The sequence below is a fragment of the Rissa tridactyla genome, chromosome 22 (genome assembly GCF_028500815.1).
Source record: "Rissa tridactyla isolate bRisTri1 chromosome 22, bRisTri1.patW.cur.20221130, whole genome shotgun sequence".
Lineage (NCBI taxonomy): Eukaryota > Metazoa > Chordata > Aves > Charadriiformes > Laridae > Rissa > Rissa tridactyla.
The window spans coordinates 3,767,656-3,786,935 of NC_071487.1; the positions used below are offsets into that span (position 1 = coordinate 3,767,656).

General features: G+C 47.6%; 1 protein-coding gene and 1 non-coding gene across 4 annotated transcripts in view; both read right to left on the minus strand.

Annotated features, from left to right (window-relative positions):
• FBN3 (fibrillin 3) overlaps positions 1-19,280 on the minus strand; it is a 119,476-nt gene that overhangs the window by 68,865 nt on the left and 31,331 nt on the right. For all 3 annotated transcript variants that reach the window (XM_054182291.1, XM_054182292.1, XM_054182290.1), the window contains exon 6: positions 19,007-19,102. In XM_054182291.1, coding sequence (XP_054038266.1) covers positions 19,007-19,102 — 96 coding nt within the window. The remainder of the gene's footprint in view (positions 1-19,006; positions 19,103-19,280) is intronic.
• TRNAF-GAA (transfer RNA phenylalanine (anticodon GAA)) lies at positions 5,772-5,844 on the minus strand. Its single transcript has one exon. It is a non-coding gene; the product is annotated as a tRNA-Phe (tRNA).

Genomic DNA, 19,280 nt, shown 5'->3' on the forward strand with positions numbered 1-19,280 from the left:
ATAATTGCTTCTTTCCAGCTTAGTGCTCCCTCTGATTTGTATTTCTTGAGCAGTTGGGAAGCAGAGGCATACTTAAAAATTAATGCTGATAAAAGTGTCAAAAGAAGTTTGGTCTGTGGATGTCACTGAGAGGTAAACAGCAGGAGGGATTTGAGGGGGAAAAAAGGGCAATGATTTTGAAGTTACATCGTATAAAAGTGAGATGATCTCATAAAAACACCTTTTTTTTTGAAATCAGAACAGAAATATGTACTATGTTTGCAATAGTGAGTTACCAAATAATCATCTTCCGGGTTTTTTTGACCCAAATTTTAAGAAGATACCAAAGCACACGGTCCTCATTAATGTCTCCTGCCATACCAAGTTTAATGCTTTAGTTAGTTCTAGTTTATTCCTAGAAAAGAAACAAAATTTGAGTTGTTTTCTCACACGTTGTCTTTTTTTTGTAAAGCTGAGAGGCTCTCGCTCAAATTTTCGACCTTGAGAAAAAGGCCAAGGAGAACTTTTTATAACCACACCAACGAACATTTAAATCCTCTCAATGATCATACCCAGGGAACTATGAAATAAATTGCTTTGTAACCCTATTTCAATGGAGAAATCAACTCTGTAAAGACCAAAAAAAAAGGCTAACAGACTGTACCAAAGCGTTCAGAGAGGAATAAAGAGCAAAAGAGAGAACATCAGCACTAAACTCATAGTTGGCTTCCATCCTGAGGGCTGCTTGCAACCCCAGCCCAGCAAGCACCAGCAGCACTGGGAGAGGATCAGGAAAGGGCAGAAGGAGTAATCAAAGGTGGGGAAGGGCTTATGTAGGAGGAAGAGCTGCGCTCGCTCGTTAGCAGTCCTCAGGCTGAAAAAGAAACACCTGGAGGAAGACCTAATAGCAGGGTCATGAGGGGTTGGGGGAGGAATAGGCCTGTGGAACCAGGAGATGCCACAGGCAGATAGGAAGTGCTGCTGGCTCAAGATAAATTGAGGAACGTGGTTCTTCAGGCAACGTATAAGTTAAGGGGAGTTCTTCTAATGGAGGACGTTGTGAATCGTCAAAGCTCGTGAGCTACAGGCGCCTGGAGCCCAGGAGCGTCCTACAGAGGAGGCTCATGTAGGATTGCCCTGTTCCTATGCTGTTCCCCAGACATTACCTTATGGACGCTGCCAGAGCTTTGAGGCACAAATTCACCTCAGGCAGTGGCCCTCAATCCGCCTTCGTACCACTTTGTAAGCCACCCGGGCAGTTAAATTTAAGAGTTGGTTTTGGTTCAGCAGCATCATTGCGGCTGGAGCCTGCGTTAGGTACCTGTGGTCGGGTGGGTGCAGCTCTGTTTGAACATGGCAGCGCCTATGGGCTTACGCTGAAATATCCGACATTTTATGAGCTATTCCGAAGCTTTGTTAACCCTAGGACAATGCAGAAACACCTAATAAAGAGGGCTTGCTTTCCCCTTTCCTAGTTGAAAGGAGCGTGGAGATGAACGCGTGTCCGATGCCGTTGTGGTTGCACCTACAAAGGGCTCTGATCAACGAAGAGAGTCAGATCACAGAAATGTATAACCCAAAATTGAGGCATAGCAGCGCTGTACAGAGAGGAAAGGGGTAAACTTGCACCTCCTGCATTATCCTGCGGGGGAAAACTGAATACGCTGCGGCGAGAATTCCTTGAGATCAATAATGAAAGCGCGATTGTAAGGAGAACACCCCCTTTTAAACAAATAACTGACAAAAATAGATTTTCATATGTAGATTACTTCTTCGGAGGGAATGAAGCCAAGGAAACTGCAGTCTGGAGTGCAGAAAGCCTGGCTGCACACCAGCTCCCATCTGTTGCTAATTTTAATGGTCAAATTATTAAATTTTTAATGAGGCACCAATCAAATTTTATTAAGGAAATATGCATGGTTAGGAGATGTCTAAAGCCCTTTTGCACTCTATGTATGGGATCCCGTCTTCCAGGAACCCTGTCGCGGGCAGTTGTCCTTCAGAAGTCTGGTCTTTGCCGGTACGTTTCTCAGAATAACGGAGACAGGGCGGTTTCCTCGCTGGAAGCGGGGATTTCTTCCCGTTCCCTCTTTCAGGCTCACCCGGCCTTACAATAACCGTGGCCAGTGGGAGGCCACGGATGAGTTCCACCTTTCCATCTGCAGGTAAAGTTCTCATTAAGAGATCCTGGAGATCCTGGATCCAAGAGATCCTGGATCTGGCCTTATTTTGAGAATCAGTCAGAATCTTTGAGACTTTGAACACAGCAGGGCCACGCGTATCTGGGCCTTTACCTATCACTTGTAGCTGCAAAAAACAACATGTCAGCTCACGGCCTGGCTTAACTTTCCCAATCACAGCTTTGCAAACAGTAAATACACGCCATAGGGCATACATCGGCTTCTCTCCCAGCATCTATCATCAGCCTCATCCGCGCACCGATCTCGTTTTTCTTTCTTGCCCTATTAACTTCCAAGCAGACTGTGCTCAGCGCGTTCAGTCTGTAGATTTCTTATCGCCGCCGAGTCAGGTTACTATTCGTGCCTCCTCGTCTTGAGCGGCCAGCAAAGAGTGAGAGCACTCAAATTGCAAAAAGCACCGAGGAATCGGAGTTGAGGCGTCAATGTGTTTGCATTAACCACAAGAAATCCGACTCCTTGCTACGCTCTTTGTTTTCCAAACCCTCGCCTCCCCCCACGAATGGCTTTGAAGCACCACCTAGCCCGGACCAGGGATTTTTGCAGATGCTGCGGAGTCAGGTTGGGGCTACACTGAGTCTTATCAACCCCATCCTGCAGCCAACACAGGCCCCAGATGTGCTCAGAAGAGGAAGCGTAACAGGAATAGACCTCATTCCCAGTTTCCATGTTTGGCTGGTTGTCATGGAGATCGCCAGGAACCCCTATAGCTAATGAATGGTCATTCCTGACAATTCCAAGCCGCAGACCCTTGGGGAGTTAATGGGTGGGATCTCTGCCATTACACATGCTCTTACACTGAGCCATGCTATTCCGCTTGCAAACGGCTTCCTGAAATTATCCCTGTAGACATTTTTAACTTTCCTAATTAGCGTGTCTAGGATGTAAGCGGAGGAGAGGTTCACGGTTGCTGTGGACATCTGCCTTCACCCATGTGCTGCATGGAGCCCTGCTGGAAGGGGTGGGACATTTCAGTGCAGAAAGTGGGTTCCAATACTGCTGGTTCAGCCGAGCCAACGCACGAAACCTCATTGTTTCCCCGTTTCCAGCACTCAGGGTGCTGTGCTGACCAGGGACGCTGCCCTGGCTTTGCCTACCCTACTTAACCCAAGTTCACCTTGCCAGGACCTGTCTCATAGAATCACAGACTGGTTTGGGTTGGAAGGGACCTTAAAGGCCACCCAGTGCCACCCCCTGCCCTGGGCAGGGACACCTCCCACCAGCCCAGGTTGCTCCAAGCCCCGGCCAACCTGGCCTTGAACCCCTCCAGGGATGGGGCAGCCACAGCTTCTCTGGGCAACCTGGGCCAGGGGCTCACCACCCTCACAGCAAACAATTTCTTCCCAAGATCTCATCTCAATCTCCCCTCTTCCAGTTTCAAACTGTCTCTCCTCCTACAAGAGGTAATAAAGACCAACGCGCTACTCTTTGCCAATCATGGCTATAATTTATGCCAGAAATGCAGCTTGGACTCATTAAAAAAGAATAATCAGTTTCAGACTATTTAAAATTCCCACTCTGAGGCTATCAAACATTTATGTACAACAGTTGGAAGGCACCTTCTCTATTGCTCCCTTTCCCCAGTGTTAAATGAAAACAATAGAATCTTTTGTAGGGAATGTTTCCCTGGGATATAAAGCATAACTCGGTGCCATTATTTTGCAGGGAAATGTTAATTTCAGCAACTCAGTCTGATTTCTTTGAAGGAGATCTCAAACTGAATATTTCCATAAACATGAGCATTTTTCAAATGTTTTGCAACACCTGAATTGAAAGAGTATCTGAACCTGAAATATTTACAACTTTATTTCACATCCAATTTAAATCATTGCTTGGCTTTTGTGAAAAAAAAAAAAAAAAGAAAAAGGCGTTTAAAATTAACATTTTACTCCCTTTCAACTGGTTCTCACTATCCCTTTGGGAAAATGGGTAGTTTTTGACAAGGAACTTTTGAAAAGAAGCATTTTGCTTGAAAATTTTCACAAGCAAAAAGATAGCTTACCCCCCTTCTGTAACATCCATCTACGCCAGCAGGGTGTCACTGAGTAAATTAATTTTATGAGTTTATGAGTCATTAAAAATGAGTTTGCAAGGGGAATTCAGATCCCTGGGTAAAGATGCAGAAGGAGAAACAATTGCACTACTTTCCTTAAAAATAAAGCCTAGAAACAGGAATATGCCCGACGTGTCAGCAGATCTGCAGAGTCCAGGCTAAAAGGAAGGCGAAGGGACCGAAGAGCTTCTCCTCTGCGTTTCCAGCCTGTCCTTTCTCCGGCACCGTTTGGCTGGAATCCCCTCGTGAGCCAGGCCATGGGGCTGGGTGAATTCCTTCTTCACCAAATAAATAAATAGAGCAGGGAGGAAGATGAGATTTTTTTTTTCTTTGCTAAAAATCAAATTCCTTCTCATAATAAACAACGCTTTCGCTGAAGGCTTTTTCTTAAAACAGTAAGGACAAACGTTGCTTGTAAGTAATCCCCGGGGAGCCGCAGACCTCGCTGGGGTGAGGTCACTGCAACACATGCCCCAGGCGCTGGCGGCCTTCCACGCTGCTTTCTAAAAGCTCCAGCAAGCGAGTACCGGGGAGCAAGGAGAACAGCTATCAAGCCAAATATCTATTTTTTCTCTTTTCAATGCGTGATTTCCATCAGCGGGAGGCTTGGTCCCCCAGGCCACGGGAGCACAACCTTGCAATTCTTTCTGGGTTTTTGGAGCAAGACAAACAGTCAGCCCTGGGAGCGAGCGGGAGCCCGCGCAACCAAGGCAAGGCACCGAGCTGGCAGATCCCTCTCAAACTTCCACCCAAAAAGATTCCCACACAACCTGGGCTGGTGGGAGGTGTCCCTGCCCAGGGCAGGGGGTTGGAACTGGATGATCTTTAAGGTCCCTTCCAACCCGAACCATTCTAGAATTCTGTATGTATTCTGGTATCTGAAGGGGGCCTACAAGAAAGCTGGAGTGGGACTTTTTACAAGGGCATGTAATGACAGGGCAAGGGGTAATGGCTTCAAACTAAAAGAGGGGACATTTAGATGAGATCTTGGGAAGAAATTGTTTGCTGTGAGGGTGGTGAGCCCCTGGCCCAGGTTGCCCAGAGAAACTGTGGCTGCCCCATCCCTGGAGGGGTTCAAGGCCACGTTGGATGGGGCTTGGAGCAACCTGGGCTGGTGGGAGGTGTCCCTGCCCAGGGTAGGACGTTGGAACTGGATGATCTTTAGGGTCCCTTCCAACCCAAACCATTCCATGATTCTATGAACTCTGGCTGCCTGTGATGGGGGTGTTCCCTAGAAAGCCCATGGAGAATCAAAGAATCGGAACGGACCTCTGGAAATCATCTCCTCCAACCCCCGGCCACAGCAGGGTCACAGGAACGCATCCAGGCGGGGTTGGAATGTCTCCAGAGACAGAAACCCCGCCACCTCTCTGGGCAGCCTGTGCCAGGGCTCTGCCACCCTCACAGCAAAGAATTTTTTCTTTTATGTTCAGATGGAACTTCCTCTGTTCCAGTTTGTGCCCGTTACCCCTTGTCCTGTCCCTGGGCACCCACTGAAAAGCATCTGGCCCCATCCTCCTGACACCCACAAAAGTAACTGCTGCCGAAACCCGGGATTGAACCAGGGACCTTTAGATCTTCAGTCTAACGCTCTCCCAACTGAGCTATTTCAGCTGTATGCCCTGTAACCACAGGGCTGGCCATGCCTTCGGGGACCTGCCGGGAGAGCTGATAACTCACAAATTAAATGCTCAATGGAGCAATTAGAGATAAAGCAACTATAAATCCACTAGATATAAGGAAGAAACTTTTTACGATGAGGATGGTGAGCCCCTGGCCCAGGTTGCCCAGAGCAGCTGTGGCTACCCCATCCCTGGAGGGGTTCAAGGCCAGGTTGGACGGGGCTTGGAGCAGCCTGGGCTGGTGGGAGGTGTCCCTGCCCAGGGCAGGGGTTGGAACTAGATGATCTTTAAGATCCCTTCCAACCTAAACCATTCTATCATTCTGTGATTCATGCCTTACTCATAGCAAGACCATGAACGTATGGGAAAGTGCATGAGGCGAAGGGGGGCAACACCCAAAAGCCACCAGCCAAACAACAAACCTGACAGGAGCCAACCAAAAATCCTGCGATTATTTCTGTTGCACTGAACGCGAATGCAGAGATTTTACAGCATCGATCGTAGGTCCCTGCAGACAATGCACCTCTAAATTTCTGCTAAGCCTCTCGGGCTGTGTCAGTACGTGACAGCTTTGGCGAGGGGGGGGATGGTGGACACAGGGAGAACAGCGTGAGGGTCTCCGTAAAGGGCTCCTTTCTCATGGAATACTTTCTCTACCTAGTCATTTCCTTACCTCATACAAACACAGCCGCATTCCTGATGTTTAACTGTTTGGACTTTTGCAGAAAAGAAAAAGCTGGCTGGGGCAGTTTATAAGGCCAGACATTCCAAGTGCTGAAAAAACATATTCAAAGGAAATGGTAAAGGGAGAACTTTTTTAAGTTTTCCTGTCCTATTTTTACAGTTTCCTGTCAAAGTCTTAGCCCGATGAAACCTGAGATAGAGCTCCATGCACAATCCTCCTCCAAGGGCTCTCCACTCCAGCAGCATCTGACGCACAAAGCACGCACACGGCAACGTGGGGCCAGTAGTTCCAGCAGTTGTAGAAACGTCTGGGAGGGTTGGAGCAGGAGCCTGGCGCTGCCACACTGTGTCCTCCGTCTGGAGGAGACCACGGGGTCAGAATGCCATGGGCTGTTGAATCGCTGCCTGGTCAGCCAGCGCAGAGATGGAGGCGCAAGAGTGGAGGTGCTGGAGGTGGCATGGGGCTTTGATAGCTCCGAACTCTTCCAAACACACACTCTTGCCCCAGGTGGAAGCCTTGAACCTCTCAGACTCCTTTGGAAGATATCATGGCTGTGGGCAGGCTCCTGGATATCGGAGGAAAGAGAACGTGGAGATGGTGGCTGGGCTGGGCTGAGCTGTGACTGGATTTGGGGGGGTTCCTCCTGGACACCCGATTGTGTGCTCCTGATAGGGCTGAGCGAGGGAAGGAGAAATTTGTGTTTGCCAGGTGGGAAGCATTTCAGGGCAGAGGGTTTGTGGACTTTGCCTACTTTCCTCTGGGGACAATGAGTTTGGAGGAGGTGATGGCAAGGACACTATTGAGCAAGGACTTCCAAACACTGTGGTTGGTTTTACGGCTTTTGCCAGATTGTACTAATGTTGCTATGGATGAGCTGCAGTCATCTTCATCTTGCTGCGTTTCAAAGGTGGCAAGGGAGTGCATGGCTTGTGCTAGGGAGGGCAAGGTGGTCTTTGGAAGAGGCGTATCAACAGCTAAAGTATCTTGAAATAGAAGGAAGAAGTCTCAGCAGTGACCAAGCAGACACAAATAGCATGTTACGAGATTCTTCTCAGACTGAATTAACGGAAGTGGAAACATTGCACTCTCCATAGCATCTTCTTATCCCAGTACACTCCAGCAGGCTTTGTCTTTGCATTCAATGGGAAGCGTTCCAGGTCCCTGCCCCAAATGGGGTATGTGGACCCTGTTTGGCTGGACTGGCCTGGAGCTCCTGGGCCACCATGAGCTGGGTGCCCATTCACAGAACTGCCCAAGGGCCTTGAGTAGACGTGGACCAAGCAATGGCTCTCCTGCCAGTCTGTGCTCCTCCTCCTCCATCTTCACGGGCTTGCAGAGAACAGAGGTTGGTGCACAGCCTTGGGCTGAAATCAGTGCACCTGAACTGCAGACATTCATGCGTCTACCTCCAAACGTGCTCCGCTGAGCCTGCGACTCTGATGTGAAGTCCCATCACACTCCTCCCAGTCAGCTGGCAGAGGGAATCTCCAGATTGGAGTGAAAAGTGAAACCAAGCATTTATCTTCAGGCCACTTTTCTTCCACAAGGATCAGCAGGTTCAACAACATCAGGATACTCTTGCTCATGGACGCCCCTCCCCACAGGGAGAAGGAAAGCCATGTGTCACTGCATCTAAGAGCGATGAAGCGTCAGAACATAAGACAGTCACCTTCCTGGCCAACCCAGGGCACACTATGCAGAGACAGGTGCCCACTGCAGAGACGAGAAGGTCCCAACCCATGCTGGTCGAGCCTCCTTGGCTCACTCAGCTACAGCTGACTCAAATGCTCCTGTGTTTCTCCGTGGCCATGCAAATGGCTTGCCTTCGGACAAGGTTGACTCCTCCATCTCTTTGCAAAGACCCTCTTTGCTATTACCTGTACCTCTGCCGAATTTTACCTATTCAGGCTGAAACAGGTTTGTACCCAGGCTAAGCAGTTTTGGAAAATTCCAGTCAAAACATTCCTGTCAGATTTAAAGATAAACCTTGGGAATGCTGTTTCCGTGAAGGGTCTCTGGAGGAAATTAATTCTGATTCCGGAGGCTGGTTCCCATTGTGCGCAGTGAACTGGCCTCTGAGCCACATGCTGAACACCAAGCAGAAAACAACGGTCTTAAGTAGCTGTGCTTTGGGAGTGCTGCCCACCCTCTGGCAGGGGGGAAAGTAGTGTGTGATTGTCTCATTAACGCTCGTACCATAAAGCCCATGGGCATGCAGGAAAATTATACGTGCAGGATGCGTCTACATCCCACCAGTGCTCCCAGCAGACTACGACTGGCTTTCCGCGGAGATCAGAGGGAAATGTGGTTTCACGGAACTATAATTATATTATCAAGTAAACCTGTCTGCAGGAGAAAAATGGCAACCTACAATTGAGTACAGAGTTGAACTCCACTCATGGTGAAGTTTCTGCCAGACCTTTCTGCATAAATGCGGGCAAGTTATAGCAGTAGATGTCGGAGCTCTTTGGACTACAATTGATTACAGAATCATACAATGTGTCGGGTTGGAAGGAACCTCTAAAGGTTCAACCCCCTGCAGCAAGCAGGGACAGCTTGAACTAGATCAGATCGCTCAGAGCCTCATCCAGCCTGGCCTTTAATGTCTCCAGGGATGGGGCCTCCACCCCCTCTCTGGGCAACCTGGGCCAGTGTCTCACCACCCTCAGTGTAAAGAACTTCTTCCTCATGTCTGATCTAACCCTGCCCTGCTCTAGTTTAAACCATTGCCCCTCGTCCCATGGCTCCATGCCCTTGCAAACAGCCCCTCCCCAGCTTTCTTGTAGGCCCCCTTCAGGGACTGGAAGGCATTATCAAAATGCTTTCTCTACCACAATGTAGAGAAATAGGAGCTTATGCCTCACCTTTGGAGGCAGGCTGAGGAGAAGGAGCTCCATCACATACCTCAGCTACGAGTTCTGCTTTATGTCTTAACAGCTGGACTAGCAGAGCGCTAGGAGAAGTCAGCGGAAGGCCTGGTTTCTAACGAGGATGAGAAATCTCTTTGTAAACACAGCCTTTTATTAAAAAGCTCATCTGGCAGGGAAAAAAAAAATAATCTTAACCACTGCCAGTAGCATTGCTCCATAAGATTTTTGGTTGAATTTCAAGCTTAATCTGGAATTGATAGGGAGAACAGCTTGCCAAGAGCCGGGCAAACTCGTGTCTCAGCTGCATACTCTGCTCACACCACCCAGACGGCTTTGAGTGGGCACGGCAGAAAGCAGCCACCAGAGCCAGGGCTCTCCCTTAGAATCATAGAATTGTTAGGGTTGGAAGGGACCTTAAAGATCATCTAGTTCCAACCCCCCTGCCATGGGCAGGGACACTTCCCACTAGATCAGGTTCCTCAGAGCCCCGTCCAGCCTGGCCTTAAAAACTTCCAGGGATGGGGCTTCCACCACCTCTCTGGGCAACCTGTTCCAGTGTCTCACCACCCTCATGGTGAAGAACTTCTCCCTAACGTCCAGTCTGAATCATCCCATCTCTAGTTTTAATCCATTCCCTCTAGTCCTACCATTACCCCACTTCCTAAAACGTCCCTCCCCAGCTTTCTTGTAGGCCCCCTTAAGATACTGGTAGGCCACTTGTCTTTTTCCTACCCCAGAGAACTGAATTCCAAGAAATTAATAAGAATCCATGACACATGGGAAATGCCTTGCATCTCAGCAGATGCGTGTGGAGGCCCAGGCAAAGGAAATTTCAGTTCGGTCTCAGGAGCCACATCCCGGTCAAGGTTTCTGGGATCTCTCCGTTTCTCTGGGATTGTTGCTGTGTGCTGCTCCACTTTTGGGAGAGTGGCTGGATTGGGGCTCAGTTTCACAACGTGCATGGACCTCAGGCACAGCCAGAGGTTGTGTGTGGAGGAGGTATTTTTGCCAACCTGACATTTATTCCCAGAACAAAATTTCTACTGGGCAACTCAAATGAATTTGCTGTATCTTCATCTGAAATGCGAAGGCTGCGATTAAAGACCTTTCCGAGTTATCACAGATATTGAATTTCCATGAACTACTTGTGGTCCCTTTCGTGTTAGCATGATGCATGTTCTTGCACGCCTGGGCTCTGGGGGAGTTTCCAGCTAAAGGCATGAAATATGTACATCCCAACTCATTACTTCACTAGGAGCAGCACTTTGGATGTTCGGGATTGTGACCTGAGTTAGGAAGGAGGGAGCAAAGGGACCACGTTTGCCATCGGCTGCTTCCTGCTATGGCTTTCGCATGCACGCATGGGGATCAGCCACATCCTGTGTGGCTGCTTCGTTTCTCCTAAGCCTCCAAATTAGACTGAAAATTTAGAAAAAAAAAAAAAATCATTATGAAGAGGAAACAGAAAAGCTGAGACAAAGCCACTCTTAATAAGTCTTCTCAGGAGGGGGGTTGGAGAGGCCCTACAAGCAAGAATAATGGGGTATTCTGCAATATTCCCACCATCTGGAAATCTGAGTGGATTAAAGCGCAATTTATGCTGAGACACTCACTCACATCCATCTGTACGTTACAAGATGGTGTTTTGGATCACGTCTTCTGTTTATATATGGCCTGGGGTGTCTGTCACTAGAAAAGCTACGGCTGGAAGGAACGCTAGAGATCATTTGGGATTTCTCTTTCCCTTAGACAAGACTGACTACCAGAATTAGACCTAACTAATACTTGCATAACTTCACTCTTAAACACCTACCGATATGAAAATCCACAGCCTCCTTACACAATTCTTCTAATGCTTAAATATTTCAGGACAATGGACGCGTGACAGTTAGACTGATAGAAATTAAATGAAATGATGAGGATGAGAGGAACTACTGTCCTATACAGTAAGGATCTTTGAGAAATTGATATAGCATATAAAAATATGTTCATCTGGGGACTTGCATTAGTCTGACTCATTGTGAATGGAGATTTCTTCCAGGACTGGAATTGTACCAGTTAGAAGGAACCCCAGGTTCACTTGCACCCCCCTCCCAAAAGACATCAAAATCCTTTTGAAACTTTGGAGACGCTACAGACACAGACGTGTTACGGAGGCTCAGAAATCCTCCCTGAGTGCACATCAAAGGAGATTTTCATGTTATGTACACGCTAAAATACAAAAAGGTGTATCTTGGTACAAGCAGAATAATGGAGATGCAGAAAGAACACAGGAGCGGGTTAGCACCAGCTTTAAAGGAAAGGTACGGAGCGGTGACTTAGATGCTGTCTGTCCCATTTCCCATGTACTACGTCTTTTTTACACCTGGGACCTGCTTTATATCAGGTTATATTATAACCTCATATAACCAGGGATACAGCTGGTTATATCCCAAGGTCCTGATACTTTATGGTGCTTTTGGAGAAGCACTGGACACGCAGAACACGATCTGCTCTTCACTGACTGCTGCTGTGGTTTCACCTGGAGACCTGTCACAAAAAGACTGACCAAGGCTCTGCCATGGCGTGGGATCAAGGTCCACACACAGGCTCCCACAATTCCTCTTTGTCATGTGTTTAATCTCTCTAAGCACGGCAATTTTTGAAAGCCCATGTCCTCCTCACTCAATGGTTGACAGTCCTTCTTGAGGTGTTTGGAAAGCAATAGGAGAAATAAGAATCTCTTGAGAACAGCAATGAATTGTTGAAAGACATGGATTCTGTTGGTGAGAAGCTGCTGTTTGGGAGCATTTTCACTTCAATCCAACCCAGTCATGGTTATGGTTTTGGTAAGAGAGCAGTGCAGCAATGAGAACTATGGCAGAATGGGAGACACTTGTTGCCTCTTCCATAGACATTGCATGTCTAGGACCCACTGTGGCTCTAATCCTTGCATTTTTTCACGTGTTTGAAACACTGTGTGCAGCAATAGGGCTTTGTTTTCTTGTACTGGCTAGTGAAGAGTCAGAACTCAGACACTGGATGCCAGTTTTAAGTTTGCTATGACCTTTAAATATACACAATCCCTTCCAAGGCTCTACTTGGGAACAACTAGGCCGGGCTTCAAGAGCACAGCCAGCTTTCAGCTCAGCCCAGAAGTGTTTGCACTGAAGGACGCCACCCCAAGAGTTCGTTAATTAAACTTTTGGAAACCTTGCACCTTGATAGGAGAGGACATGCAGACCTAGCAAGTGCCTTCTGAACAAGACGAATCGTAGGAACCACAGACAGTCCCCACAAGATCAAGAATATTACTCCCAAAATCTTTTTTTCCAAAGTGAAAGGAGATATTCTTTCACCAGAGGTAGCAACTGGCATCCACAGTGAAGACTTCAGCATTTGGATAGGAAAAAACCCAAATTAAACCTCATCCTTGTAACACAAGAGAAGCTTCCACACCTTCACCTCCATCAAATGTTGTCACTTTTTACAACAATTTTTTTCCTACTTGAAGGAGGGTAAAATCAGAGACATGACACCAAAAAGTTTCATTTTTCTGTAAAACTATTAAAAAAAGAAGTTGGCCTCTCTCCCCAGAGATTCATTTTTTCTGTGCTACAGCTTTTCCTCCAACACTGATGTAATGTGAGTTCATGTTACCAAAGGCTGCTGGGGTTATACAATATATGCACTAATTCTTCATCCCTGAAGATGTCAAGTAGAGGGAGGAAATGATGCTAAGGTGCTCTGAGTACCAAGCTATTACGATGTTTACCTCTGAAGTGGAGTATTTCCTGAATGAAGTGTGAAGGTGGTCAGATTGCTTCCATTACAAAGCAGCCTCTTACTGGAGCCCTAAGCTGTTGAACACGCCGCTTGTTGAGTGCACGGCAGCACAAGGAACTCAGTTTATTACAGTTTATAAAGAAAATTATCCCTTTTTACGATTATAGCAAAAGAAATCCAAAATAAAGCACAATTAAACGCCCAAACAAATCTGTAATCTGACAGATTTGTAGGGTTTGAATGTCGCCTTTTCATCAACACAGATGGGCACATTTTTCAGCGTTTGCCCGTCTGAACTGACACCCCAAACCCTGTCGGAAAGCTCACCGCCAGAGAGCCAAGGAACGGCTAACGGCCCCACCAGAAACAACAGCAATTGTACAAAGCTGATGAGCCTTTCTGAGAATCCCGGCTCCTCAGCACAGGTAATTATCTGGACTAATGCAGCTCTGTGTTCTTTGACACAAGTTAGTATCTTTGCGTGGTATTACCTCCTGTACACACAACAATACGAAACCGTGGCACCGTGCTGTGCCTTGCAGCAGAGAGAAGCCTACAGAGAACTACCTTTACACCGTTCAGGCATTTACAGATTTAAAATCTGTAAGAATGAATTGGTCTGAAGTCCAACATCATCCGCAGGTGAGGATACAGCCCTCAGGCTACAAAGTGGGTTTGACCGAAGGCCATTCCTGAAGTAATGCACACGCTTCCCAGGTGTCCTTGGGAAGAAATGTCCCTGAGGAAGACTGGCACTTCAGCTTGGAGAAACCACTTAAGAGATTTCTCTTGGGTGAAGGAAATCCCTTGGGATTCTTGGTTATGCCTGTGCTGATCTCGAGGGGTTTATCCTACAGAGCTCTTTGGGAGGGGAGCAGATGAGTGGCAGAGGAGCAGACAGATAAGGTCCCCAAATATAACAGCAAGTTGCAAGGCCAAAGAGTCAGCAGTTCAGTATCATCTGTGTGCTAGGTACCATTTGGCCTGCTTCTGCTACGCTTGAAACACAGATACCACTGAATTTTGATAACGAGGGGCTCTTTACAAACCACATTTCCTGGCATTTATTTCAGGCTGAAAATAGTCAGTGTCTTTTCTTAGCTTGAGGTAACATCTCCACCTGTAAAAGCACATCGTCAAATATCCAGTGTGTCCATGCTGGCTGGAGGCGAACCAACTCGTGGTCCAGAAGCCAACCAGCCACAGCGGTATGAGCTGGAGCGAGTCCATCCTTCCTATCAGACTGGTCTCTTAACACAACTTTTCGGTCTGAGGCATCTCATGGTTTATTTAACACTGCGGCTCCAGCCTGGAGATGACTTACTTGGGAACACCAACAAGAGCAAATGCTCAGTTGACTGTATCTCAACACAGTCCTGCCTCGATCATGCTTTTATCACTGTTAGCAGTTGATTTACCAGCTCTCCTGCAACCCTTTGTTGACTCTTCACAGTTCCCATATGGCAGAAAAATGTTTATTATTTTACAGAGAAACATAACGGCGTGATTTAATGAGCTGCCCAAACAAGCGCAAGCAGTGGGCCAGGCTCAGGATGGAGGAGTAGAGCTCATACTGCTTTGTCCTGTGCTCAGAACATAAAATATCCACATTTTCCAGCTGTGGTTCAAACCAACTGACCCATTTCAGTAATGGGGCTGGGAGAGATGGAGAGATGTATCCTACAACACGCCCTCTCTTCTGCAGGCTGAGGGTGGTCCGATCCGCCAGCCCAGATGGTTCCTGTAAGCAGACATCTCGCAGCACAGAACTGAGGGAAATCACACAATCACAGAATGTCGAGGTTGGAAGGGACCTCTGGAGATCATCTCCTCCAACCCCCGGCCACAGCAGGGTCACCCACAGCAGGTGGCACAGGAACGCGTCCAGGCGGGGTTGGAATGTCTCCAGAGACGGAGACTCCCCCACCTCTCTGGGCAGCCTGTGCCAGGGCTCTGCCACCCTCACAGCAAAGAATTTTTTATGTTCAGATGGAACTTCCTCTGTTCCAATTTGTGCCCGTTGCCCTTTGTCCTGTCCCTGGGCACCACTGAGAAGAGCCTGGCCCCATCCTCCTGACACCCCCCCTTTAGATATTGATAAGCGTTGTACGTGTGGCATTATCTCTGTGTTTAGTAGTTAGCAATGGTTCCCTCATGAGAACCATCACAGTAGCTACTCTGCGTGGGAAGGAGAAAGGTGAACGATGTCTCAACTAGACTGTGACGCGCATTAGTGGAAGCTCTCTGCCTGCGGAGATGCAGGCAGGAATCCGAGGAATTTCCAGAGGACTCAACCACGTACCCAGCCGTGCTATGAGAGCATCACTACGGAGCCTTGGGCTGCAACTTCTGCTTCCTACATATGAAGCTACTGGATTCAAGCTCTGCTTTCAATTAATCTTTCTTCAAAAAATATCTTTAGGAACAAGACTCAGAGCTAAACTGAGAGCTATGGATGATCCGTGTTGCTTCTGAGCCCGCTACTTGAGTCTGCTGTTCCCGGAGACTCCCAAGGATGCTTGTAAACCTGTCAAATACCGTGGCTGCTTTCAATGGAGAAACTGAACAGAAATTCACCAGTGGTCGCGTCTCCAGTAAGTCTGGCGCTGAGGGACTTCATCTTAACAGGCCTAGCCACGGAGCAGGAATTCATTTTCTCCTTGGAAGGGTTAAGTTCTTCGCTGTCACGCTAATTATTCTCGGTAGGTCAGGCACAACCACCTCACCTGGCTGCAAACTCCCCGGCTGCCCAGCCAGGAGCCTCTTTGAAAAGTGTAACTTTTAACATCTCTTAGGAAAGCAAGCGCTCTGTTTGTCTTGGCAGGGAAGACCTGTGTATACACAGCTGGAGAGCTTGTTTTGTCTCTTAGTACAAGTCTGGACTAAACCAAATCTCTAAAGGCTTTGTAAAAATGCTCTCTTTATTTAAAGAATTTTATACATTACAAGATGTCTCCAAAGTCTGCCCCTGCTCAGACCCCTTCTTTCCCTGCCTCTCTCCTACCCCTCCGCTACCAGGCACACAGAGTCAGGATTTTTCAGTCCCTCCTGGCATTGCTGTGTCCAGAAGGTTCTTTTAAGAAATTTCCAGCTTTCTTTTCCAAACACAGCCAATGTCCGTATCGATTTATGAATCTCCATACTCCATCTCCCCATGAGCTAGAAAAAAATGGAAAGCAGCTCTACAGACACGGTTCCGGAGCTTGGGTTTAGGGTTTTAGGGGATGAAATCTCACGAGGCAGAGCCTTCAAAAGAGAAGGGCTGTTATCATAATACCTTTCCGTAACTAAAGCAATGCATATCTGCGTGTGTGTTAGAAATAGGCAGGGAGAGGGATTAAAGACTATATTACAACTGCAGTGCTGCACCGATATCTGTGTTTGCAGGAGAGGACAAAGGAGGAGGCTGGAACAATGAAAGGTTGCTTCAGTAAATGTGTGTGGAGGCTTTTAAAGAGCTTTCCCTTCTCCCCATCCAATAAATGCGAGGCTCAAGCCACAGCAGAAGCTTTTTATGGGGCACCTGCACCATTCGGTTCAGTAGATTTTTGCAACCCAGGGAACATTGCGCAGCTAGGGTGGGTTCTGCGTATTTCTGCTGGCCGCTGTTCAAGCTGGGCTGACTGATGCCTGGGCTACCGGAAACCAACTGTTATTCCTATCTCACCCTCTAAATCTCATTGCCAAGAATCCCCAACTTGGAAAAAAAACATTAAAGGCAAGAACAGTCCAATCCTTGGACATGGAGTTAAACAGAATTAGCCCAATCTCAGGAAAGTGAGAAGCTGGAAAAGCAGAATATTTCCAGGGTGCTTTGATCTTAATCCTGGGAGTTTGCACATGGGCTTCGTGTTTCAGTTTCATTTCTGCTCTGTGCCACTCTGGCCCTGGCCAAAAATCATATCAGAGCGGTGTCATGAGATGTCCATCTAAGCCAACGGGAAAGGCAGAAATTTCGTGTCTCAGCCAAAACCTCACACTCATACCCACGCTGCCCAAACGTAAATCTGATCCAGCCACTCAGCACACGCTGGATGAAATACAGCAAAGCCACATGCCACTGAGAGCCATATTCGTAGCTGGTGAAAACCGTGGTTCTTAGTGGAGCTGTTTCGATTCATACTGGATGAGCAGCTGGCATCAAACCGCGTGAGGTTTACAATAAACCAGAGTTGGCTCATGTTTCCCTTCGAAACGCTTTTACTAAAATAAGGCTCTTTCATGGAAAATCTTAAGTTCTGGTCATAATTTTCAAGGTTTTTCAAGTAAATATATTACTAAACCATAAAAATAATTCTGCAGAGGTTGGAATATTGACTTTTGGGGTTTCGGGTCAATGTTCATTTGAAAATTGTTGGCTGTTAACTTTGATGGTATCATGAGGTTTAGTTTTTGATGGTACATGGTATTGACCTCCTTCACCCAAAAGGACACATGGGATGGGTCAAATTCGGGGAATTAATCAAGTTGCTGCAGGAGTCTGATTCTATATAGTGAGAGAGGCGGGAGGCTGCAGAAATGGTCTTACTGCTACAGGAGCTGAGCGCTCACCCGGTGAACTGCCGTCTACCCATGTCTGACGGAGTTCCTGTGCGAGCTGGCCAAGTCCTTAAACCAGCGTTTCGCATGTGGTCCTTAACTGCGTGTGGTCCCTGACTCCCGAAACATCATTCCTCTGCAAGAGCTGCAGCGTGAAGTACTCGCGGTGAGAGTGAATGCTGAGACTCCTGCAAGTCCCGCTCAGGGTAACTCAAGATGGGCACCAAAATTTGTTGGCTGCCTGTGGTCTGGCTGGGCTGGAGTTCACTTTCCTCATCGTGGTGCTCTGTTTTGCTTTAGTGGCTAAAACAGTGCGGATAACACACCGGTGTTTGGGCTCCTGCTGAACGGTGCTTGCACAGCACCAAGGCTTGCTCTCCAGCTCCAGCCCAGTAGTCTGGGGCTGGGCAAGAGTCTGGGATGGGACACAGCTGGGACAAGTGACCCAAATTGGTCAAAGAGATATTCCATGCCATGTGACATTGTGCTCAGCAATAAAACCTCAGGGAAAGAAAGAGGAAGGGGGGATATGAGATGCTTATGGTGTTTGTCTTCCCAAGCCACCATTACAGGTGCTGAGGTCCTGTTTCCCAAGAATTCACTGGACATCTGCCTACCGATGGGAAGCAGTGAATCAATTCCGTATTCTGCTTTGCTACCACACACAGCTTTTGTCTCCTTATTAAACTGACATCATCTCCACCCATGAGCCTTTCTGACTTCCATCTCTCTTCTACCCATCCCACAGGAGAGGGGAGTGAGACGTAGGGTGGGTGTTTGGCTGCTGGCTGGGGTCAGCCCATCACACGGGCAGGTTGGAAAATTTTGGCTTAGGTTTCTTTTCCCTTCTCTCTTAGTGTTTAGGAAGGGACTGATGGCGTCACCTTCCCTCCATGAGGACACTGTAGTAAGGGCTTCCTGGCATTTCTAAGCCACTCTCAGGTTATCAAGACAAGAAACAGGGAAATGCCCAAGAGAAAAATACCCTTTTTGTACTCAGCACGGGGGTCTATTGATGTTTAACAAACAGCTACAAGGGGCCACATGTAGAGAGGAGGATCCAGAGACAGCGAACAGCCGTGCAGTCAGTAGGCACTGCACATCCCGCACGTGTAATAACCAGGGACCTCAGGGGGTGCTTTGGGCACAAGGTTGTCAATAGAGACTGTATCATCAGGCAGAGGAATCGAGCAGAAATTCACATACAATTGAGTATCCTTGATACACATGCTTAAATATACAACTCCTGAGCCTATGCTCTGTCAGTGATAATGTCATGAAAACGTGTTCCTTACCTCTCTCACACTGGGGACCCGTGAATCCATAGACACAAGCACAACGGTTTGGTCCGATGCACCGACCTCCATTCTGACAGCCGTTTTCACACACAGCTATTTTGAAAGAGAAAGAGAACTCAGCGATTTCTGCTCTTAGTGAAACCACCGTGTGAGACGTGTGGTGCTGGCAGGACTTGGAATAGCACCTACTTTGTGTTGTTCACCCATCAAGAATCTCCTGCATGCAGTGAACTTACAGAGAAAAGTCAGATATTTTTTCCTAGAAAATTAC